Source organism: Eutrema salsugineum, unplaced genomic scaffold, assembly GCF_000478725.1.
Source record: "Eutrema salsugineum unplaced genomic scaffold, Eutsalg1_0 scaffold_22, whole genome shotgun sequence".
NCBI lineage: Eukaryota > Viridiplantae > Streptophyta > Magnoliopsida > Brassicales > Brassicaceae > Eutrema > Eutrema salsugineum.
The window spans coordinates 1,131,985-1,155,391 of NW_006256812.1; the positions used below are offsets into that span (position 1 = coordinate 1,131,985).

At 37.8% G+C, this 23,407-nt stretch overlaps 5 protein-coding genes across 6 annotated transcripts; all 5 read left to right on the forward strand.

The window, feature by feature from the left end:
* Nucleotides 1-157: 157 nt before the first annotated feature.
* Nucleotides 158-3,755, forward strand: LOC18015430 (BAG family molecular chaperone regulator 6). Its single transcript, XM_006397747.2, has 3 exons — nucleotides 158-424; nucleotides 726-2,425; nucleotides 2,563-3,755. The coding sequence occupies exons 2-3, from the start codon at nucleotides 761-763 to the stop codon at nucleotides 3,610-3,612; spliced, it is 2,715 nt and encodes a 904-aa protein (XP_006397810.1). The 5' UTR covers nucleotides 158-424; nucleotides 726-760; the 3' UTR covers nucleotides 3,613-3,755.
* A 2,029-nt stretch (nucleotides 3,756-5,784) lies between these two features.
* Nucleotides 5,785-8,126, forward strand: LOC18015431 (uncharacterized protein At5g41620). The gene is made up of 3 exons (XM_006397748.2): nucleotides 5,785-6,281; nucleotides 6,750-6,884; nucleotides 6,981-8,126. Exons 1-3 carry the CDS (start codon nucleotides 5,979-5,981, stop codon nucleotides 8,007-8,009), a joined length of 1,467 nt encoding a protein of 488 aa, XP_006397811.1. The 5' UTR covers nucleotides 5,785-5,978; the 3' UTR covers nucleotides 8,010-8,126.
* Nucleotides 8,127-10,648: 2,522 nt separating this feature from the next.
* On the forward strand, nucleotides 10,649-13,285 carry LOC18015432 (BTB/POZ domain-containing protein At2g46260). Its single transcript, XM_006397750.2, has 6 exons — nucleotides 10,649-11,072; nucleotides 11,263-11,385; nucleotides 11,520-11,638; nucleotides 11,720-11,783; nucleotides 12,032-12,311; nucleotides 12,396-13,285. The coding sequence occupies exons 1-6, from the start codon at nucleotides 10,817-10,819 to the stop codon at nucleotides 13,216-13,218; spliced, it is 1,665 nt and encodes a 554-aa protein (XP_006397813.1). The 5' UTR covers nucleotides 10,649-10,816; the 3' UTR covers nucleotides 13,219-13,285.
* A 2,113-nt stretch (nucleotides 13,286-15,398) lies between these two features.
* Nucleotides 15,399-18,412, forward strand: LOC18015433 (G-box-binding factor 3). Of its 2 annotated transcripts, none has more exons than XM_006397751.2 (12): nucleotides 15,399-15,530; nucleotides 15,950-16,043; nucleotides 16,142-16,186; nucleotides 16,278-16,379; nucleotides 16,477-16,560; nucleotides 16,658-16,699; nucleotides 16,772-16,981; nucleotides 17,084-17,132; nucleotides 17,223-17,329; nucleotides 17,506-17,583; nucleotides 17,692-17,817; nucleotides 17,916-18,412. In XM_006397751.2, the coding sequence occupies exons 2-12, from the start codon at nucleotides 15,987-15,989 to the stop codon at nucleotides 18,096-18,098; spliced, it is 1,083 nt and encodes a 360-aa protein (XP_006397814.2). In that variant the 5' UTR covers nucleotides 15,399-15,530; nucleotides 15,950-15,986; the 3' UTR covers nucleotides 18,099-18,412. The 2 variants fall into 2 exon arrangements, with proteins under 2 accessions (XP_006397814.2, XP_006397815.2); XM_006397752.2 differs by having other exon boundaries at nucleotides 17,223-17,398; nucleotides 17,916-18,410.
* A 1,563-nt stretch (nucleotides 18,413-19,975) lies between these two features.
* On the forward strand, nucleotides 19,976-21,211 carry LOC18015434 (NDR1/HIN1-like protein 6). Its single transcript, XM_006397753.2, has 2 exons — nucleotides 19,976-20,875; nucleotides 20,984-21,211. The coding sequence occupies exons 1-2, from the start codon at nucleotides 20,124-20,126 to the stop codon at nucleotides 20,997-20,999; spliced, it is 768 nt and encodes a 255-aa protein (XP_006397816.1). The 5' UTR covers nucleotides 19,976-20,123; the 3' UTR covers nucleotides 21,000-21,211.
* The last annotated feature ends 2,196 nt before the right edge of the window (nucleotides 21,212-23,407 follow it).

The window sequence follows — 23,407 nt, forward strand, 5'->3', positions numbered from 1 at the left end:
ACATATTTAACCCTAAATAAACTCCCAAAGTTTAAGCCCAATAATGAGACCTGTCTCGATTAATAATGGGCCTAGTTTACATGGGCCCATATTAATTCATAAGTAAATCACGTGTTGTTTTGTTAGTTTAAGAAATGGGGAGAAAAATCGAGATGCTTCAATAGTTGTGGCGAGAATGATCTGGAGAGCAGAAGAAAGATCTTTTCCCTCCAAATCTTCTTCGTCTCTTTATAAATTACGAAAATGTCTTCAGGTCTTTTCACTATCCATAGAAGCTTGAATTATCTGAATCAAAAGAAATCAAAGAAAAATTTTGCATTTTTGGTTGGTGGAGAAAGAGAGAGAGAGAGAGATTCGCAGGAACTGAGTCATCGGGAGTTGTGGATCCTTTTGCTGGGTTTTCGTCGTCATTACATATTTTTGTGTAAGCTTCGTTGCTTTTCCTTGTGATCCTTAGTTTAAGGAATATGAGAATCCTAGTTTGCCATTTTATTATTCTGAAGATGTAATTGGTTTAGCTTAACAAATTTCATTTCGGGGATAGAGCTAGCGTCAGTGAATACGGTGGATCTTGATGGCTTGGTTCTTGATCATGTTGCGATTTGATTTCATCGACTTTTGTGTTCAATATTTTTTTTTTTTTCCTGTGTATTTTATTACCTATCCAAATTCCCATAGTATTTTTTTTTTTTATTAACTTATATCAAATTGGGAATTTGCTGCAGCTTTGCTGGGATTGGTCAACTGAATTCGGTCAAGGATGATGCCTATGTACATGAATTCATCACAACCAGACCAGATGAGACCACAAGGACACTATCACCAAATGTTTGGGAATTATCCTCAACATATGACAATGGATGCTTCATCGCCTGCGTCGTCATGTGAACATTGGCCTGCTCCATCACCGTGTTACGGAAGCTGTGTCCATGGAAACTATCCTGCCTACACTCCTTACTGGCCTCCTTGTTATCCCCCACAAGTACCGTACCATACATGTCCCGTGTTCCATTCTCACGCTCCTCCTTATTACATTCAGCAGCCGTTTCCAGTTGGTTATCAGCCTGACAAGGATGTGCCTGGGAAGCATCGATGCACAAACTGTTCTCCCCAAAGGTGTTACCCGAAGAATGACAGAGGCGTTGTAATCGAAGAGCACGAACCGGAGATTGAGAAAGGAGACCACGGAGAGCTTGTTCGTTCAACCAACTGCCCTTATCCCATCATATGGATTCCTCATGAGAATGCTTGGAATCAAGAACATGGAAGCCATGACCAGCCTCCTGCTGAGATTAAAGCTCCTGAGAGTACCAAGGTACAGAAAAGCGAACCTAAGTCTTGGAATGGTTGCTTTCCGTTCGACGAGAACATCATCAAGTCCTTCATAGAAAATCAAGACAGGAGAAAGGTGCAGAATGGTAAAACCGTGGAACTCCCTTTTGATATCAGCAAGCTGAAATCATTATTGCAGGGTCAAGAGGGGAAAGAAGTACAGATCCAGAAGAACAAACAGCCGAGACAACTTCAGTATCCTATCTTTTGGATACCATCTCATGGGCAACAAGAAGATGTTGAAGCTTCTGAGAACAGGGAGCGTGGTCAAGAAGGGAGTAACCTGAAAGGGGACTTCGGGTGCAATGTACCCTTGGATGCGATGAAGAACAGTTCCGTGAGAAATATTTCTGTGGAGAACCATCTACAAGAACCAAAAAATATTCCTGTCAAACTATTAGAAAACCGTCTTCCAGAAACAACAGAGCCTACCAAGAAGATTGCAAAGACAGAGTCAGTTGAGAATGCAAAAAAAGAGCAGGGTTCGTCTCCACCAAAAGCATCTAGATTACCTCCGGTGTGTCTGCGTATTGACCCATTGCCGAAGCGGAAAAATGGTGGTTCCAAATCTCTAAGCCCTCCTAGACGAAAGGAGCAACCCTTGACGACAAAAGAGACCAAGGTCGCATCTCCAATGAGCTCCAAGAAGGCCGAAACAAGGACTGTTCCTGAGGCTTGTAATGTAAAATGTGAAGAGTCAAACAAAGGAAAGAAGATGTCTGAGGGATGCCCAAATTCAGCAGGAACAGAAAGAGAATCAGGTGAAAGTAGCTCAAATCTGCAAGAAGGAACAAACTTTGAGATTGTTAAACCTTGTGAAACTACGGAGAAAATGGAAAAGCCTACAAAGAAGACCTTTGCAGAAGAGGAAGCTGCTCGAATTATCCAATCCAGGTACCGCGGATATGATGTGAGAAGGTGGGAGCCAATAAAGAAATTGAAGGAGATAGCTACTGTCCGCGAGCAGATGGGTGATGTTAAGAAGCATATGCAGGCGCTGGAAGTTTCTACTGATCAGCACAATGAAGGAAAGGAGATTATAGTTTTGGGAGAAATGGTGATGAGCCTCCTACTAAAACTGGATTCTATCCAGGTATGCATGAAAGACTGGTGTTTCGTTGTGTTATCAGTTTCATTGATAGGCCAGTACAGTGTATCCGAGTATATATAATTTGTTGTTCTCTTAAATTGTTGGTAACAGTTTAATAAACTTCTGTGACTTTCCTGCAGGGCTTGCATCCAAGTATCAGAGACTTTAGAAAATCTTTGGCTAGAGAGCTCTCAGACATGCAGGAGAGCCTTGACTCCTTGAAAAAGATCAGTGCGGAGGAAGAGGCTCTAGAGGAACAAGTGGAAATCACCTCCCAGACCAGTGATTGTCCAATGAACTTGGAACACAGTCAGCTTGCAGAAGAGAAAAAAATGGTACATGACTCGAATACAGAGAAGGTTCATCCTCCTCCTCGCGAGGAGCATCCTAAGAGTCTCATGAATATGACAGACGAACAGCTGGTGGCTGAAGCAGAAGAAAGGACCTTAACGAAGGATCCTGAGCCAGCAACTGAAAGAAGCATAAGTGAGTCAGGCTCGACTACCATTCCAGATAAAATTGAAGCGATTGAAGCTGTTCTACCAGTCAATCCATCGTCAGCTGATAGAAATGAATTGACGGTGACGAACATTGAGGAAGACAGGTTAAAGGAGCCCTTGCACGAAATGCCACATGTGGTGGAAACGACTCGTGGTCTGGGTTTTGAAGGCCTAACCGAGGTCTCTGAAATTGAGAATGGAGAGAGAAAAGGAGGAGATGGTTCCGTGTTCCCTTCAGAGAAGGATGTGGAAGTCCCCGAGCTACTTGTTGGAGTGATTGAGGATGAAACACAGGTTCCTTTACAAGATTCATTATCATGTGCTCGTGAAGCGGAAACGACTGCAATAGACCCTGAGGCAGAGAGCCAGGAGGAGACCAAAGTTAACCAGTCGTGCGATCGCTCCAAAGGCATAGGCCAAGAGACGGCTGGGCCACAGGAAGAGGTAGAAGTGAATGAAGAAGAGACATCAGAAGAAACAATAAAGGTGATGGAGGAGAAGCAACGATTCAAGGAAACGATGGAGGCGCTAGCAAAGGCAGGCAGAGAACAACTCGAAATCATATCGAAATTAACCGGTCGGATCGAAAGCCTTGAGAAGAAGCTGTCACAGAGGAAGAGGACTCATATTGGACGTCGTAAACCCAACCGTGGAAAGCAGAGAAACAAACCAATGTCCCTGGTTCCGTAATGTAAACAACAGAAACCTTTGATTCTCTGTTCTCTGTCCCCACATATCCTGTATCCATCTCCATAATTGAGTTTTCCGAAAAATTGTCCATCTGTTTGTTCTCGGCTTGTGAATCGAAAATTCTCAAGAGTCCCATTTCATTATTAACTTCAATTTACGGGAAAGATCCCGTAGTCTTTAGCTATGCCATTTTTTCATTAATCTCTCCGTATCCTGATAAACAGCGATCCACTCTCTTGAGATTTTTCCCCTGTCTAATCTCACAACTCTTCAAAATTCTAAAGATTCATCTGTGACGACGCATTTCTTCGGTATTCAGCAGAAAGAAAGGTGTGCGGTAGATTTTGTCTGTCTCTCTTTTTTTTTTAGAGTAGGCCCATAGAAGAATTGACCCATTAGTTGGTGGATTATGTCTTGCGTCTCTTTTTTGTGATTAGGCCCATATAATAATTGGCCCATTATTATTTTGGGGTCCAACTCTTTGCCCATTAGTAGTTCTTTTCAACTGTTCATATTGTTCATTTTATTTTATTATATAAAAATTAATTTTTGTTAACTGTTTTGATATTTCGGTCAAACAAAAAAAACGTTAATTATTTTATTTAGTGTTCGTTCATATTGTTAAATGTTCCATTATTTAATTTAAACAAAAAAAGTTGATAGCGCACCTGACACCACAACAAGTGGTTGGTTAAAAAAAAAAAAACTGTCGTCATCCACGCCCATGATTATAAGTTATGAGTTATTGACTAAATGAGTTTATACTTTAATACTATAGCCTATAGGGAGAGGGGACCATAATCCATACCTTACCTAGTAAATTTTTATCATGTTTACTTTTGTTACATTTACTAACCTTTAAAATTTGTTTTGTGAGAAAGGCAATGAGTATGCGGCTCGTGCGGACATAGTCATCCTTTTCATGTTCGTTTTCTCCTCTTTTTTTCTCATCGTCGTCACGTTTCTTTGTCTATTAGCCGTCAAATTCTAAAGTCTCTTGTGGTCCCGTTTCACGCCATTTACACTCATCTCCATGGTCCTTATGTGTTTTCTCATTACTACTACAAGTCTACAATAACAACAAAACTAACATGTGCAAAGGAAAGAGTGATTAATGATCTAATCTCATTCTCACCCAATCTATGGTTAAAAGAAAGGGAAAGAAAATCGGAAATGGTGTCAGTGCTGGTCATTATGTTATCGGAGCTCTAGTCTTGCATTAAAAGGACCAGGAATCTTGAAGCATGGTCATTTCTGATACGAATGATTTTTATTTTAATATTTTTTCTTAAAACACACATTTCTCCTCATAATGACTCTATTAGCCTACTCTCAATCCCCAAATTTTACTTGCATACCAAATAATAGTTTTAAGGATGTTGTCATCCGCCTAATTTGCTGCTAATCTGTCAAAATTTAAGTTTTTTTTCGAATTAGAAATTCATTTCCATCTTCTTATAAAGGTTTGCGTTTGATATATATACGTTCGGAATGTCTAAACCATCACTCATTTCAAAAATGTTTGAAGTGTCTGTGTTTCAAACACCAGGAAATAAAAAACGAAGGTCTAAACAGTTCGTTTCAAATTTAAACAATTTTTTTTTATCTATATGGAACTAGAAACTATCAATTTATTTATCACGACCACAAAAAAAAAACTATTATCACAATTGTATATTACTACAGGTGCAACTGCGACCAACCGATCTTTTTACCGCATCACTGTAATAATCTAGCATTTATTTCAACTACTGAATGATTCCGATCCAAATTCGAAAACGAATTTATCGGAGAAAAAGGTTATGCCGAAAAGAAAAAAATAGTAAAAAAGTGAAAAAGATCTCACACGCATACTCTGTCTCTGACGCGGGAGTATCTGAAAGAGAAGATATAGTTCCTCTTGCAGTAAATAAAAATCTATGGCTTTTTTGGGAAGAAGAAACGTCAGAGTTAACTCGTAAACTCTGTCGGGAGAGAGTAATAGACTAGCGACATTAAAGTGTTAAATAATAGTATAGTTTTATATGAATTAAGCATACGATAAACAGACAATACGATACCCCAAAGAAAAATCACTGTTTTTGGGTTTAAGTATAGATGAGAAAGAAAGATCCGACATTTTTAAGGATAAGCCATTGTGATCTGTAAATTTTTAAGGTTAAGAAGATAGAAAGAGAGAGTCGAGACATAACCGTAGGCTCCAACAAGAGACAACAAAAAGATCCCGATTTTCAATTAGCCTCAGAAATTCTACAATCCTCCATTTTAAACTCCCCGGAGTCATTTAAAGGGTTTAAGAGAGAGGGAGGGAGAGAGAGAGGGAAACAGAGAGAGAGGAAAACAGAGAGAGAGAGAGAGTAAGAGAGATGGAGAGAGACTGTGAAGAAGGAGAAACGGAGAAAAAGCTGAGACGAAGTTTCTTGGTGGGTAATTACAGTAAAAGAGCTGGTCCTTCTACTCCTCCACCCACGTGGCGGCTCGAGCTTTCACCGCCGCGAGTCGGAGCTTCCTCCGCCGTAGTCGAGACGAAGGAGTTTTTAATGAATTCGGAGGTTTCCGTCCGGAAATTGTGCGCCGATTTGTGGGAAACAGAACGATTCCGGCCGCCGATTGGGCTGCGGCGATGTCGACGACGTGATTCGGTTGGGGAATCATCTAGTGGTAGTCAGGTGAACAATTTTTTTTTTTTAATTCGCTTAAATGTTTTTGGCGGGTTTATGTAGGGTTTTAGTTTTCTTAATTAGTGGGTGGGTCGTTAACTTGTGCTCTTTATGGAAAGTTATTTCACCGGAAAATTTCTCATTTTAGCACAAATTCTCATCTTCGTAAAGCTGTGATCTTTATGGCGAGTCTAGAGGTTATTCCACCGGAAATTTCTCATCTTTGCACAAATTCCACCGGACAAAACCCTCATAGTCTCAAAGTTATATGATCTTGTTTTGATGGTTCTAAGAGGAAATTCTACCGGAAAATCTCGTCTCTGTACAATTTTCACCAAAAAAATATCGTGGTCGTCGTAAAGTTGTGACCTTTGAGATGGGTCTACTAGACTAGAGCCCATGTTTTGTTTTTGTTTAGAAATTGAACGTTTTGTGGAAGAAATAAATCATGTTTATATACTGAATTTTGATTTGCAGCCACCAAGTAGAGGTAGCTTGAGGAGACATATCGCAGCACCGCTTGATTCGACTGATGATCATAGACTGGTACAGAGAAATGGGGACTTGTTGCAACCAATCTCTCCTTCGAGCTTCAGCAACAATTCCTTGGAGGTGAAAAAAAACATGTCTTCATTTAGTCTAAAACACTTTCACTATTATTGTCTTTGACCTGGATTTTGGTGTGTTTTTGGCTCAATCTATCTGTAGGTTGTGGTGCGTAAGCCAGCGTTAAGTCAGAATGGTTCTTCGATGGCTAAGTCTGGTAGCTATGGTTTGGGTTCCTCTACAAATCTTCTCAAGGTGCTAAACCGGATATGGAGTCTGGAAGAACAGAATACTGCTAATATGTCTTTGGTCAAAGCTCTAAAGATGGAGTTGGACGAATGTAGAGCCGAGATCAAGGATGTGCAGCATCGGGAGAAGCAGAGGCCAATATGGAAGAAAAAGGAGGAAGAAGATGAGCTAAAGAATGTGTTTCGATCGATAAAGAAGGAGTTAGATGACGAGAAGGAGGTTAGAAAGAAGTCGGAGAGTATGCACCGGAAGCTAACACGAGAGCTTTGTGAAGCAAAGCATTGTTTAACAAAAGCTTTGAAAGATCTTGAAAAAGAGAGAAAGGAACGTGCTGTTGTGGAAAATCTCTGCGATAAGTTTGCTAAAGCGGTTAAAGATTACGAAGATAAGTTGAGACGGATTGGGAATAAGTCTCCGATGAGTGATAAAGTAATTGTTCATATTGCAGAAGTGTGGAATGATCAGAGGTTGCAAATGAAGCTAGAGGAAGGTGATAAAGAGGATTTAACATCTTCGCACAAACTCGGTTTCAATACTGAATTATATCTGCGAGCTAAGGAGAAGCAAAGATCACATTCAAGTAAAGAAAGTGACTTAAGGGCAAAACCAGATGATTCAGGTTCTATGCATCAAAGGGTTTGCCTGAAGGAACTCGAAAAGCGAACAAGAAGAGATAACAAGCTGCAGCTTAAGAGGTCGGATCAAGTTCTTAATCTATCTATGTCTTCGGAAGGAGACAAGATTCATCCAGAGACTAGTCCAAGGACTGTTGATGATCATGAGAGTTTCTCGAGGATTCTTCCGAGGAATGTGAATGTGAATGTGATGGAGATAGAGAAAAGTCGTAGTCTGAAGGATAAGCTGATGGAAGCTCGTGTAGAGAGTCGACGTTTACGTTCTTTGAAACCAAAGTCGAGTCCGAGTCATCTCGTTCAAGCTTGAGTCATTTGATCAAAGTCCTGTCTTATGTTGGAAAGTAAATTCTCTGGTTTGTGCATGCTTGTTTGAAAATAATATACATTATTAACTAACATTTGGCACGCTGAATTTACATGGTAACAGTAATAACAATAAATGCAAATCCGGTCAACTTTTCTGTCATTTTTAAATGGAAATAAAATCTAATGTATATAAGTACATATGTATATTTTCCATTTTGTGATATTTTTAAAAGAAATAGACTTTTTTATTGACTAGTTAAAAAAAATAAGTCTTCGGTTATTCAAAATTTAATTGTGTTCATTTCATAATACGCTTATTAATGGTAAATAGACAAGTCAAAGATGTGTTGGTAATTGAGTTTGACCAACCTCCATCAGCCTTATGGATTATCTTCAATATCATGAAGTGTGTGGTTGGTTAAGTACGGTTGTGTTTGTACATTTCATCAACGTTCAATTATCTATATAGTCATAATGCAAATAATAACTAGAATTACAACTAAGGGGGGTCCATATTCTCTCTATCTCCTTTTCCGTATTTATTAAAAGAGAATCTAGCCAATAAGATTATGTTCAGTCTCTAATTAATGACAATATTTACTGCCATTTTTTTTTCTTTGATGCTTTTCCATTTTTATAACATTTTTTCCCATAATCAACCCTAGACGCAGGACTAGGGTTTGTGCTGTTTCATCTATATAAACCAATCTTCTTCTTCACATCATTTAGCTTCATCATTCCATCACAATCTTACAATTCTTTCAGATTCTTTTCTTTCGTTTTGTACTAGAAAACTACCAAACTCTTTTTGTACACCAGTTTTTAAGTGTAAAAAAAGGAGCTCCCTTCGTCCAAAACGAGGAGGACAAGATCAAAGGAAAGAAAATAGAAATCTAATTGTTCATGGATTCCTCGAATTAAGTGCTTGAGCTTGAAGAAGGCGCACTTTTAAGAGGTTTGCATGGCCTCTTAGATCTTCTCTCCTTCTCTTCTCTTCGTTTGGATTGAAGGGAGCTCCTTTTCCTATTCTATTGTCTCTAAATTTACATAATGCACAACATATATTTAATCTAAAGCAGGCTACTTAGTTTTAGTCGTAATATTGTATCTTTTCAGTTTTGAGTTTTTGGTTTTAATATGTTTGGCATTAAGCATTGATCCTGGCGGACTTATTAACAGGGTTTTATTTTTTTTGAAAAAAAAAAATTCAAACAACTTGGTTTTCTCTAATGATTCCTTATTTCGGTTTGATTTGTTCATTTGTAATTTTGTTTAGCTGTTTATGGTTGATGCTTGCATCGAAACGCCATTTTTCATATAGGAAGATGTCGTGTGCCAAATTCAAATATGATATGAATGCTGTTTATTATATTTATTATTAATATGTATTAATTCTTAAAGCAGGTAGTTTTATTTATACATTCAGAACTCTACGTAGTTCCATTAAGCTGTGATTGTTGTTAATCACTAATGTAAGTATGTTTTTATTATGCAACAGAGTAGAATATTTGTCGTGTTTCAGTATCCTTTGCTTTCATTCAATTTTTTTTTTTTTAAAAATTATAGTGTTTGGTTAATAAGCATGGTATAGTTTCGTCTTAATAAAAAAACTACGTGGTCCCTTTTTTTTTCTCTGTCAACCGGTATTCAATTATTTTCATGTGTTTCTTTTCCTATTACAAGCCGACTAAAAATAGGGTATAAATTCAATCAGATTGAAACCATCTCGATTGTCTTGTCTGAGAATATATATTGTCAACTGTTTTATTAAAGACTCCTAACTTTTATAGATAATGAAGTAGTTGGTTTGATTGTAGTGTGTACATTAATTCGTTTAGTTCATATGATTACTTCCTAGTGCCAAAATACAATAAATTGGTTTGTCAAGTCATGTGTTGGCCTACCGAAAGAGAGTACCGGTGTCTATAAAATCCAATCATCATATTATTTAATTATAGTTCACTCGGTCAAAATCTAATTAACAAAGGCTGTAAAAACGTTGAACTAGGTGATTTAATTAAAAAGAAACTTCAAATTTGACTCTTGACTCCCAACAAATAATTAACGAGATTAGGCATTGCCGTTCGTTGGACGAGTTGCCTTCTTGCCAACTTTGACGCTTTCCAACCAATTGCAATCCTAATTTTGCATATTACCAGAGCAACCCTAAAAAATTATAAAATTTTATATTTTTAGAAAAGTAAATTTTTAGATCGGACAATTCAAAACTAGTGTGGTGTTTCTTTTATTTGAGTTTTGTTTGTTTCAAATATAGTGGACATATAAAACATGGAAAAACAATACAAAACTTAAAACCAAACATTAATTTAAATAAAATATTAAACTTTATTCATATCTCAGAAAATTGAAATTGCAAAGAAAGCCACAAGTCGAAATTAAAACAAAACTAAACAAGATATAGTTTTATTTCCTTAAAAACCGAAAAAGGAACAAAAATACATTCAAAACACTTCTACCCTCATTTATTTGGTGTTAATCACAAAAGACCAAACCGGTTTTTAGTTTACCACTAACGAACATATAAGTTACATTAGCCTTTCATTATTTATGAATTCGTCACCGCCCTGTAACTGTAACCATTCAACTTTACCAGCTCTGTTCAGCTCTTCTCATCCATTTTTGGAGGGGAGGAGTTCACAGAAAAATAAAAAAAATAAAAACTTCTTTTAGGGTAAGTTTGTTATTTCGTTCCTCGAAAATCCATTTTTCGAATTCGACCCCTTTTCCCGATTCATCCGCTCGGTTTTCGCCGGAGAGAAGACGGAAAGAGGGTTTCGAAAAAGGAGGATGAGAGGTTCCAATAACACCGATCTGTTTGACCCTAAGACGGAGATGGATTCCAATTTCTCTCGCCATAGTTCGTCCTCCGAAGGTGATTTCGGATTCGCTTTCAATGACAGTAACTTCTCCGACCGTTTGCTCCGGATCGAGATCATGGGTGGGCCTTCGGATTCTAGGTCTGATGGTGAAGGCTGTACGAGTATCGCCGATTGGGCTCGTCATCGCAAGAGGAGAAGAGAGGATAACAAGAAGGACAATTGTGGTGCGTTTTATCCTCTTTACGATTTATGATGATTGCGAAATAGGACTCGTAATGTTTTTTTGTTTTTGTTATATACAATTGTTCGTCTGCTTGGTTTAAGGGTTTTGGCTTTCGGTTTCTCCTCTCAGGTCATATGAGTTTTATTGTTTAAGAAACTTAATATGATTTGCATTTGCTGTTACGGTTTCAGACATTGTGGGATGTGCTGAAGAGCAGATTATAACCGATAACAACCAACCTGATATGGATGATTGTCCTGGTGGTGATAATCTTGACGACGAAAGAGAGGCAATGGTGGAAGAGCCTTTATCAGGTACTTGAGCGCTCCAGTCATTCTAAGTCTCACAGCGATCATTTTTGTTATACTTTTATAAATATTCCAAAAACAGCTGTTTTTCTTTAAGGTAACTTTGTCTAAAACTTTCTAGATTTGTTAATTGGGTTTAGGTGAAGACGATGCATCTAGTGAACCAAACTGGGGAATGGACCATTCTACTGTTGTTAGAGTTAAAGAGCTGCATATTAGCTCTCCTATCTTAGCTGCAAAAAGCCCTTTTTTCTACAAGGTATTGATCTTCCTTGTATATCCTCATTGTTTGCTCATCTTTATCTTGCAACGTAACAATATCCTTTGCTTCTTGTTGTAGCTGTTCTCCAATGGAATGAGGGAATCAGAACAACGACATGTAACCCTTAGAATTAATGCACAAGGTACGTCAATTCAAGTCAAGCTTTTGCTTCATTTCTGCCCTTTTTTTTCTCAGTCTCGTCTTGTTGGCTCCAACTCTCTGTTAGCTTTCTTATTGTTTTGGATTCTTTATTCCTTTTTTGCAAAATCATTCCTTTTTGTAACTGTGAGTTACTTTCTTTGATTTGCATATATTGTATGGCATTTGTATAGTCGGTGTTAAGAGTCCACAATTTTGATTTGGCATACTCTGCTTTTATGTGTATGGCAGAGGAAGGTGCGTTGATGGAGCTTTTAAACTTTATGTATAGCAACTCTCTAACGGTCACAACAGCACCTGCTTTATTAGATGTGCTCATGGCTGCTGACAAGTTTGAGGTTGCTTCCTGCATGAGGTATTGCAGTAGACTTCTCCGCAATATGCCTATGACCCCCGATTCCGCTTTGCTCTATCTCGAGCTTCCCTCCAGTGTTTTAATGGCCGAAGCAGTCCAACCTCTAACCGATGCAGCAAAGCAGTTCCTTGCCTCCCGCTACAAGGATATTACCAAGTAAGATTCCGATGGTTTTTGAAATGCATTTTTTACTCGAGTGTTGTAAAGTTCTTGTATTCATGTGTTACCATTACTGTACAGGTTTCAGGAGGAGGTTATGGCCTTACCGTTGGCTGGAATAGAGGCGATACTATCGAGTGATGATCTCCAAATTGCTTCTGAGGACGCTGTTTATGATTTTGTGTTGAAATGGGCAAGGGGACAGTACAGTTCATTGGAAGAACGTAGAGAGATTCTGGGATCACGCCTTGCTCTCTACATCCGCTTCCCATACATGACGTGCCGAAAACTGAAAAAGGTACTAACTTGCAGTGACTTTGAGCATGAAGTAGCATCAAAGCAAGTTCTGGAAGCGCTCTTCTTCAAAGCAGAAGCCCCTCACAGGCAACGCATTCTAGCCGCCGAAGGATCAGACTCCATGAACCGCCGTTTCATAGAGAGGGCTTACAAATACAGACCTGTAAAAGTCGTCGAGTTTGAGCTTCCTCGCCCGCAATGTGTAGTGTACCTGGACTTGAAACGAGAGGAGTGCGCGGGATTATTCCCTTCGGGGAGAGTCTATTCTCAGGCATTCCACTTAGGAGGTCAAGGCTTCTTCCTCTCGGCGCACTGCAACATGGACCAGCAAAGCTCGTTCCACTGCTTTGGGCTATTCCTTGGGATGCAAGAGAAAGGAGCTGTGAGTTTTGGTGTGGACTACGAATTCGCGGCTAGGGAGAAAGAGAAGGGTTTCGTAAGCAAATACAGAGGGAACTACACATTCACTGGTGGCAAAGCGGTTGGTTACAGAAACCTTTTCGGGTGTCCTTGGACTTCCTTTATCGCCGACGACAGTCAGTACTTCATCAATGGCATTCTCCATCTCCGAGCTGAGCTCACCATTAAACGATCCACAGACCTCTGAACAATTTTTCTCTACTCCCTTTGTCAAATCTCCATACATCTCCTATATATTAATTGAGAAGAACTGATTAAAAAAAAAAAACCTTACCCTAACATGTTATTTACAATTGTGTCATACTTATGTGTCAAAGCTTTTCAAGACAAACAAAAAAATAGTTTAACTTACTAGACTGATCACAATCATGCCATTCACACTAAACTGATACATAATCTTAGTTATATTTTGTCATACAAATTTTTGCATATTCAAATTAAAATCCATAACCACTTTCATTTTCATATCCAAAATTAAATGAGTCATTTTTGCTGATAGTATAAATGTGGAGTAACTATTAGTCCAAAATAGTTACACCATTACTCCTAGGTTTTGGGCCCTACTTGAAGGGTATAAACAAATTGGGCCTAGCCTATGAGTTTCAGCCTTAACATATGGGCTCAGGGACTTACTAACTACTGTCACTTCGTAAATATTCGAAACGATGTCGTAATAATAAAGCCAATTGCTTAGTGTGAACGAGAAACATAAGGCTTTCTATATTCAAAGTTCAAACAAAGCGGCCATAGTGGTAGGTCTAGTAAATAGTGAAAAGTCATAAGGGTAGTTTCGAGAAATCAGGTAGAGGATTCGACTATAGAGTCCTCGTCACTTGCGGGCCCACATAAATGCGTAAGTAAGACTATCCGCTTACCAGACGGACACGTCATTTTGTCGGGGACACGTTTGAACCGTTCGATTTAAATCTTCTTTTCTGACTTCGGCCCCACGTAGCAATAATATTTCTTTTTTTTTCCACTACAATATTGATTGCCACGTCAGATGATTCGAGTTATTCTATAGACACACGTTTTTTTTTCTCAAACTCGAGGCGGCGTTAACGTAGCAGCACCATCGACTTTCCAAAACTAGATCAACGGTCCATATCGACATCTGACGTGGTCTTTCACCTTCGCTTACGTCCCCGAAAACCTCAGTAGAATTATACTACTAGTATAGTATTATGCTCTGGTCTCTGTGTACTGTATATATATATATATAAAGTAAGAGCCCAGACAATATTTTCTACATCACCCAATCAATAAAAGCCACGTAGATGCATCCATGTGAGTCGCATTTCGTAATGTAGGGACCACTTCGTGGAAGGAAGCTCTTTTACGCCAACGCAAAAGCCTCGTTGGCCCCTTGTAACCTCTACTAGAACTAAACTGGCGTGGCTTGTTTTTCATCCGTTGGATCATTTGCTTATCCCAGCCGTTGGATTCGATGCAGTTGTCGGAATTGTGGGTCCTGATTTCTTTCTTTTAATTTATAAAATAAAGAAGAAGAAAAAGAAAGTGTTTTTATTTTGCTCTTCCATGATGGCAGAAACGTGGCCATACACGTTGGTCGTCTCGTGGCACTTTTGGAAGATCTGAATCGTGGTGAAGATGGACGGTCACGATCTTTAGTTTGGTGGACAGAAGTGCTCTCCGCGTCGATGATACATAATAGTCAAACGTCTTTTCTCCTTGTGTATAATTTTACCTCAACGTCCATTCCCTCTTTAGATTTCTAATATATTCGAAGTATGATCGAATTCGTTATAAACAAGCCGAATTTAGTAAAATTTAATCTGTTTCTTGCCATAGTAAATATTTCGAACGCTCCTTCTTTTTTCAAAGAACAAGGTAATTCTTTTAAAAGTTTTGCAAATATGGTATAACTAAAAAAAATGATCGATTTATTTTTGTGATAGAATGTTGGAACTTTTCTATTTTGTTCGTAAATGTATCTACCAGAATTCACAGATCAGCAGGTTATTTATAAAAACAGAAATTTAAAACTTTCAAGTTGCGAAAGACTTGAGTGATGTGATGACGGATTTGAAGAGGATTTATACACTATGGTAAAATATCGAATTTTAAATCCTTTTTAACTAAAAAAAAAAGACGGGAAATTAAACTGACGGACCACGTAACTCACATGACGGATGCGTAGAGCGACTCTAAATCGAACACGTGTACGGTAAAGATACATGAGAAGGGAAACACAAATGGCTGGCACGAAACTCCATGAGCCAACTCATCAAACACCACCGTAGTTTACGCTGTAATATATTCGTATGACACGTGTCTGATGACGTGGTCATCGTCTTGGCGCTCCATTTTCTCTCTCTCCCTCAAAAAAAAGAACTCTTTTTCGCTCGCTCTGGTTTTTTTAGAGAGAGAAAAAGGAGAGAGAGATATATATTGGAATGCGTTTGATTTCTCTTTAGGTTTCGAATTTACGACTTGGATTTCTGAGGTAGCTAGCAAGAGCTTTCCGGATTTTTGGAGGTAATTGCAAAACTTAAGACTGTACAAATCGATTATCTGGTCGAAGAATTTTCATTTAGAGATTCATCATTCAATGGTCTTCTTAGTTTTGGGAGAATTCATAGGATTTGCGTAAGATTTTGTCTTTTAATTTTTCATCTTGTTTTTTTAAAATAGTTTTCATTTGCATTTAGTTTGAATTCAATTAAAATTTGGAAGGTTTGAATTTTAAACATAAACAGCAAAAGCGGTGAGAAGAACAGAGCTTTTTTTTTATGCATGTGACTGGTTTCAGGGGTAAAATTGTCCTATAGTATCCACTTTGTTGATTCCCTTTGCCTTCCTGAAAGTTTTCTGAACATAGGATGGAAAGTAGAAAGACGTTTCTAACCCTATCTTTCTCTTTCTCACACTACATGTGTTTTTGTTTTTCTCCGCAGAAAGAGCCCATTGTTGTTGAGTTGGAAACTTTAAACCATGGGAAACAGCGAGGAACCAAAGCCTACCAAATCGGACAAACCATCTTCACCTGCGGTATGTTGAACAGTTCCAAACCATAATCCTAAGTCAATGTTCTTGTCTTGGAGTCAACTTAACGTTCTTGTTTCTTAAATCTCTTGATGTTTTGACAGGATCAAACAAATGTTCATGTCTACCCTGATTGGGCAGCTATGCAGGTTAGTCTTTTTTATTACTGTCTCTCTCCACTTATCTAATAGTACCATGATGATGATGATGATTCATGATGTGGGTGATGTTTCTTGCTAGGCTTATTATGGTCCAAGAGTTGCCATGCCTCCTTATTACAATTCAGCTATGGCTGCATCTGGTCATCCTCCTCCTCCTCCTCCTTACATGTGGAATCCTCAGGTATTTAAAACTAATTGTTTTGATGCATATATACATATATGGTATGGTAAAGATTAAGAAGACGATTCATCAGTGTTTTTGGTCTGGAATCTTTTAGCATATGATGTCACCATATGGAACACACTATGCAACTGTTTACCCGCATGGAGGAGGAGTTTACGCTCATCCCGGAATTCACATGGTAAATAATTTGGTTGCTAAAACAAATCCTCCTTGAACTTTTATCCGAAGATCAAGTGACTTAGACTTCAAATTTTTTTTGTTATATTTTGTATTAGGGATCACAGCCTCAAGGTCAAAAGGGTCAACCTTTAACAAGTGTAAGTAGTAGAGCTAGTTTGATTCATCATGGATTGTGAAATGGTTTTGATGGGTTCTTTTATAAACGGCAGCCGGGGACGCATATGAGCATCGACGACACTCCTACTAAATCTACGGGCAACACAGACAATGGCCTGATGAAGAAGCTTAAAGAATTTGATGGCCTTGCTATGTCTCTAGGAAATGGGAATGCTGAAAATAATGCCGATGGACATAAGCGCTCACATAACAGCTCTGAAATGGAAGGTTCTACTGATGCAAGTGATGGGAATACCACTGGGGTAATGTCTCTCTCTCTCGTACTCATTTGTTTCCATACGCATTGCACGGAAACCAAAACCGGAAAATGGTCTAAAAGCGTAAACCTTTTTGTATATTTGCAGGCAGATGAACCGAAACTTAAAAGAAGTCGAGAGGGAACTCCAACAAAAGGTATTAAGCCTTTTGCACGTCCCAACTAAAGTGTTAAAATCCGCTGTGAATGTTTGGATTTTTCATTCGGGTATTTTTTGTTTTTGGCAGATGGGAAGCATTTGGTTCAATCTTGCTCATTTCGTTCTGTTTCTCCGTCAAGTGGTGATAACGGCGTACAACCTGTTCAAGGAGCTGGAGCTATAGTCTCTCCTGGTGTAAGTGCAAATTCCAACCCCTTGATGTCACAATCTTTAGCCATGGTTCCTCCTGAAACTTGGCTTCAGGTACCCCAATGTGACTTTTTTTTTTTTTTTTTTTATCTTCCCGATTTTCGAGTTAGTTTGTTCCATTTCCCCTCACAATGTGAGTATCCATTTTTTTTTCCCTCCAGAACGAGAGAGAACTGAAACGGGAGCGAAGAAAACAGTCTAATCGAGAATCTGCTAGAAGGTCAAGATTAAGGAAACAGGTTTGGCTAATAAAAACAGAAAATGAAGCTCTTTTTTGATATTCCTTTTACTGGTGTGAATCTCATTAAAAAGGTTTACTAATAGTTTCGTATTGCCTTGTTTTAAAGGCCGAGACCGAAGAACTTGCTCGGAAAGTCGAAGCCTTGACAGCCGAAAACATGGCATTAAGATCTGAACTGAACCAGCTTAATGAGAAATCTGATAAACTAAGAGGAGCAAATGCAACCTTGCTGGTAAGTAAGCATTAAGACTAACCCAGTGATCCTTCACAATTCTCAATCCACGTTTATCATTTTTTTGAAATATGGCGGGTTTTTTGTTGGGTTTGCAGGACAAGCTGAAAAGTTCCGAACCCGAAAACAGAGTCACCGAGAATATGTTGTCTAGAGTTAAGAACTCAGGAACAGGAGACAAGAACAAGAACCAAGGAGACAATGATTCTAACTCTAACAACAAATTGCATCAACTGCTCGATACGAAGCCTCGACGAGGTGGTGCAGTAGCTGCGGGCTAACTAATGTTCGATCATAAGTCATAACACACACTCGGGTATCAATTTCTACTTAATTTGTCAACATAAACAACAAGTGTCGCTAATTCCAGAAAACTTGATAAATAGTATAGAAGATGATTGATCTATAAGTTTTCAGAGAGAGAGATAAGCTTTCCCTCCTGATGAAAATTTGGTGGTGTTTGTTAATATAGAGAGGTTTTTTGTTTTGTTTTGATATTGTGATATATATGGCTTCCTTTGTTGCATTTTTAGACCTGATGTAATTTTATGAGAGAGATCTCTCGGATCGGTGTTGCTGTTTTGCGAAGCTTTTTTTTTCTTAGGGAAAGTGTCGTGTACGATCCATCTTATTTTTCTTCCTCTATTACTCCTTGTTCAAAAAAAAAAAGTCGCCATTGAAAATCTGCAATGGTACTTGAAAATAGACTACACTTTCGGAACTTTGTAAAAGGGAACTCCACAGGTTGATTGACTTGTAACTGAAAACTTGGGAAATTCAGAAGTTAAAAGTTTCGGCCGAATTTCGTGCTTGATGTTGTTTTGGTCATCAAAGCATTGGTAATACGTGAAAACTCATCTAGTTACAGCTGATGCATCTTGCCCACCTCCAAGCACAACCTAAGAGTGAGGAAAAAACATTCATAAAGAGAACATCATGACTTCGTTGATTTTGGGAATTAGATTCTGAATTTCATGAAGCATACTAGTATATACATGGTTGAGAAGTGGAGACATGGGCCACATATGTCTTAAGATGCGTCAGCGTTCTCATGTCCCACAACTGAAACAAGAACATTCTATCAGAATATTTGTCTCTATATATGTATATACTCTTGCAACAAAAGATAGAAGAGAAAGAAAGGAACACATAACATGCCTTTGCAGCTTTGTCTAGTGAATCTGTAATGAAATGAGAATTATCAGCTGCTTTACAGAGCGATGTAATGGTCTTCTTGTGATCCTAGCAACAATGTGGATAAATATAAGCCAATGTTTCATATGCACCTGGATTCCTATGGATTTCTCATCTTTATTGGCAACGAGACCATTCTCAGAGAAACAATAATCATAGTCGTTGGTGACTGCAAAAAAAATAAATAAATGAAAACTCAAAATAAGTTAGGCAAACAGATGGAGACTCAGAAGGCAGGAAGGTAGAGCCAGATCTTGATTTCCCTCTTAAGAAAATCAGATAAAAACTAAGTCTTGGGGTAAATCAATCACATTTCAGAATTTGAACCAACTAATGATATGTAGCAATCCCGAATTCCCAATCTACAGACTTAAATGGATCTATAGTCAACAAATTTAAGCAGAGAATGTCTCTATAGTCTCCAGTTCTAAAAGGATCCTATCTAACAAAGAACAGAACAAAAGTGACCATTCTCATGAAAGTAGGAAAAGCTCCTTTCTTTAATCAAATTTAAAGTCTATTGATGTCTCTTATAATCTAGTTTCATTTGCTGATTTGGGGATGAAATCACAGAATTATATATTTTTTAATCAATCACGAATGAAATTAAATTGGTGTTGTATTGTTTATTTGTTTCAAAACTAAAATAAAAGAGGCGTTGAATTGATGAGTAACAAAAAAAAATATCTTGAGGAATAAGTTGATGAGTTTGCATGGTCTTCTTATGTAGACAGACACTTTGAACTGAACCAGATTTATGTGTTCATGTAACTCAGACATTTTTTTGTGGTTCCTTATAGTAAGTATATATCTCTCTGTTCATGTGTATGTCTGAAAATAAGTGTGGGAAGCAGAGAAAAAGGAGGGACCACGTCAGCATAAGAAAAACGGCGCGCGTGAGACTCGGCCTCAGACGAATTCTCATCCTCACGTCTCACCATTCTTCCATTTGCGACAACACAACACAAACTTTCTCTCTCTATCTCTCTCTCTCTCTCAATCTCCATTTCAAGATTGTCTCTGTTTTGATTCGATTTTCAGGAGATCGCCAAAGATTTCTCCTCAGGAGATCGTCAAAAAGAAAGAAAGAGAGGTGAAATCAAGAAAGAGAAATGGCAGATTATCCGATGCAACCGGTTCTTCAAAAACCACCAGGTTACAGAGATCCAAACATGGCGACTCCTCCGCCACCACCACCACCACTCGCAGCCAGACCGCAACACCCGATGAGAAAAACCGCCGGGATGCCTTCTTCTTTCCGACCAAAGAAGAAACGCAGAGGATGTTGTCGTTTCTTTTGTTGTTGCCTCTGCATTACTCTCGTCCTCTTCATCTTCCTCCTCTTGGTCGGAACCGCCGTTTTCTACCTCTGGTTCGATCCTAAGCTCCCAACCTTCAGCCTCGCTTCTTTCCGTCTCGACGGTTTCAAACTCTCCGACGATCCCGACGGCGCGCTGCTCTCCGCCACCGCCGTCGCTCGCGTTGAGATGAGGAACCCGAACACGAAACTCGTGTTCTACTACGGAAACACCGACGTGGAGATGAGCGTTCGATCGGGTAACGACGAGACCGGAATGGGAGAGACGACGATCAATGGATTCCGGCAAGGTCCGAAGAACTCGACGAGCGTGAAAGTGGAGACGTCGGTGAAGAGCCAGCTCGTGGAGAGAGGATTAGCCAAGAGACTCGCGGCCAAATTTCAGAGCAAAGATTTGGTGATCAATGTTGTTGCCAAGACGAAAGTTGGATTAGGTGTCTCAGGGATTAAGATCGGAATGCTCGCCGTTAATTTGAGATGCGGCGGCGTTAGCTTGAATAAGCTTGATACTGATTCACCTAAATGCATCCTCAATACACTCAAATGGTAAGAAAGATTAGCAACATTTTGAGATTGCTTTTGTTGGTGTTAATTAAATCGGAAAGTTTTAATCTTTATGTTTACTTAATGATGACATTGTCCTCATAATTGCAGGGTTAATATACAGTAACGAAAAAGGAAGAACTTGGGGATTTTGCTAAAAGGGTGGTGATCTAACGTTCGTATGAATGAATATCTGTAACTATACTGTAGATACTATATACTCTGTTTTTGTTTCCTTTTTCATATTCTATTTTTTCGTGTCTGTATATTTAATTTTAATTATTTCCAAACATGTTATTAATTATCTTGTTTTTCATGTGTGATAGATTTTTTCATGCAGTTGATGACAAATACAATGAGGTTTATGTGATAGATTTTTCATGTGTGAAAGAATTTTTTTTTTCTTTTGTGTAATGCCGTAATCGTTTAAGTGTGAGTTGTTATTTGGGAGGAAAACATAATGTAATGTGATGAGTATTTATCTTAAGAATATTTTCGACATTTTTTGTGTATGAAATGGTGGAAAATGTTGTTTTTATCTCTTGGAACTCATTTATATAATCCCATCAGCTTCATGTACCAGGCTGTGTCACGTACATGTTTATAGACATATTTAATATAATATATTCTGTATATAAGAAAATAGTATATCTATTATTTGATTTATATCTCTACTATTTAATTTTTTATTCTTTTATTAGCAATATAAGTTTTAAATTGTGCCTCGGTGAAAGGCCCCCAAAATCAGTTTGATTTCCTAGTTTTAACACTGTTTCTATGTTAAGGACCTTCCGGCACCCTAAAAGTAGTGAACGATAAAACACTCTATCAGTTAATTTTCAACAAGTAGTTTTCTGGTTTAATTGAATCATGCTGCTCCGTTTACTATATTTAATAACAACGATAAACAGGTACCTAACTAATTCACACAACTACAAAAAAAATAGCTGGCTTAAGAATTTTTTTTCAGCATTGGAAGAAGAAGTCCGAAATAAAGCATTGAATCTAGTGGAAGGTTATCAACAAATGTTGATGGCCATCAAAACAACAAACGAAGAAAGAGGTTGTTGATCTCTTTTTTCAAATTAGTTTGAAAATTTTTAGATTCAATTTTAGTATTTTTTTGTCCGACTCAATTTCATCTTAATTTAGTGGACTTATATAGATTCAGTTTAGCCAAATCACTACTTTAGTGACTTGTAAATGTGATTTACAATCTAAACTGATCACATATAAGTATCCTACTACAAAAAAATTGGCTGTTTATTTAAGTGTTCACGATGTTTTTTCCCCTCAACTAAACTAATACTAAAGGAATTGAAGAGGCATATATAAGACAGAACAAACAAATAAAAAAAAAAACCATCTCGTTTCCTACCTACACCAACTCATACCTAGCCAGAAAGAAAATAATAATTATATCTAACAAAAAATGTCATGCCTCAACGAGTATATCGTGCAATTTCGTTTGTTATCGCTTTGTCTACAAGGTTGTTCTTGTGGCCCTAATTGATATTTTCTTTTCTCTCTTCTTTTCTATAAATAGGTTAATCACATTGCAATTTGCTCAGCATATACAGATATACTACATAGTTAATTGTTGATTTACATTACTCCACATATATTTGTTCCACTACGAATCTGTTAATTTTATTAAAATTATATATTCATGCGAAACTGTTATATTAAACAAAAACTTTCATGCATCATACGAAAGATTTGTCCCACTACAAAAATGAGGGGTTTTTCCGTCGAATTAGTTACGACGATTTTTAGTCGTCGTAAATTTACGACGACGTTACATCGTATTTACGACGATTAAAATTTTCGTCGTAAATTCGACGTAAAAAATAACCTCGTAAAATCGTCGTAACGTTACGACGATATTACGACGAATGAAGAACGAATTTTAATTCGTCGTAATGTTGTCGTAATATTTACATCGATAATACGACTAATTGTCCTCTATCTTGTAATTGACGTAAAATCAATGTAAATGTGATGTTGATGAAGACTAATTAAATATGTTGACATTTAATTGCATGTTTCAATGTAACATTTGTCAAATTTAAATTTTTGAAAAATTAAAGCCAATTAATGAAAATAAAATTTGTTAAAGTGTTGACTTGGACATATGTTGACTTTTACGACGTATTTACGATGATTATTTAGAAATCGTCGTAACTTCGTCGTAAAATGCAAACCCTAAACCATATAGGGTTTAGCTTTTCCAACTTACAGAATGGTTTTTGGGTACATTTTACTAAGTAAACTAATATATTATATAAGGGTCTGTAGTATAAGGTTCAGGAACTTGTAGATATGTGGTTTTTATTACGACGAATTTACGACGAATGGGTGAAATCGTCGTAAATTCGTCGTAATATACCATCGAGATTACGACGAAATGTAACCCCTAAATCTTATAATCAATCTTTTCTGGGGTTCAGGGGAGATTTTGATGAAGAGAATGATATGGCTTACCATCTCATAAGGTAAAACAAATTTCTAAACAAAAAAACAAAAAATTCAAAA

Bases quoted from the DNA above. Each gene is read 5' to 3' on its own strand.
- LOC18015430 (XM_006397747.2), top strand. From the start codon at position 761: ATGATGCCTATGTACATGAATTCATCACAACCAGACCAGATGAGACCA. The intron at 2,426-2,562 runs GTATGCATGAAA...ACTTTCCTGCAG, and splicing joins TAAAACTGGATTCTATCCAG to GGCTTGCATCCAAGTATCAG.
- LOC18015431 (XM_006397748.2), top strand. From the start codon at position 5,979: ATGGAGAGAGACTGTGAAGAAGGAGAAACGGAGAAAAAGCTGAGACGA. The intron at 6,282-6,749 runs GTGAACAATTTT...TTTGATTTGCAG, and splicing joins AATCATCTAGTGGTAGTCAG to CCACCAAGTAGAGGTAGCTT. The intron at 6,885-6,980 runs GTGAAAAAAAAC...ATCTATCTGTAG, and splicing joins TCAGCAACAATTCCTTGGAG to GTTGTGGTGCGTAAGCCAGC.
- LOC18015432 (XM_006397750.2), top strand. From the start codon at position 10,817: ATGAGAGGTTCCAATAACACCGATCTGTTTGACCCTAAGACGGAGATG. The intron at 11,386-11,519 runs GTACTTGAGCGC...AATTGGGTTTAG, and splicing joins GGTGGAAGAGCCTTTATCAG to GTGAAGACGATGCATCTAGT. The intron at 12,312-12,395 runs GTAAGATTCCGA...ATTACTGTACAG, and splicing joins CGCTACAAGGATATTACCAA to GTTTCAGGAGGAGGTTATGG.
- LOC18015433 (XM_006397752.2), top strand. From the start codon at position 15,987: ATGGGAAACAGCGAGGAACCAAAGCCTACCAAATCGGACAAACCATCT. The intron at 16,982-17,083 runs GTAATGTCTCTC...GTATATTTGCAG, and splicing joins GTGATGGGAATACCACTGGG to GCAGATGAACCGAAACTTAA. The intron at 17,133-17,222 runs GTATTAAGCCTT...TGTTTTTGGCAG, and splicing joins AGAGGGAACTCCAACAAAAG to ATGGGAAGCATTTGGTTCAA.
- LOC18015434 (XM_006397753.2), top strand. From the start codon at position 20,124: ATGGCAGATTATCCGATGCAACCGGTTCTTCAAAAACCACCAGGTTAC.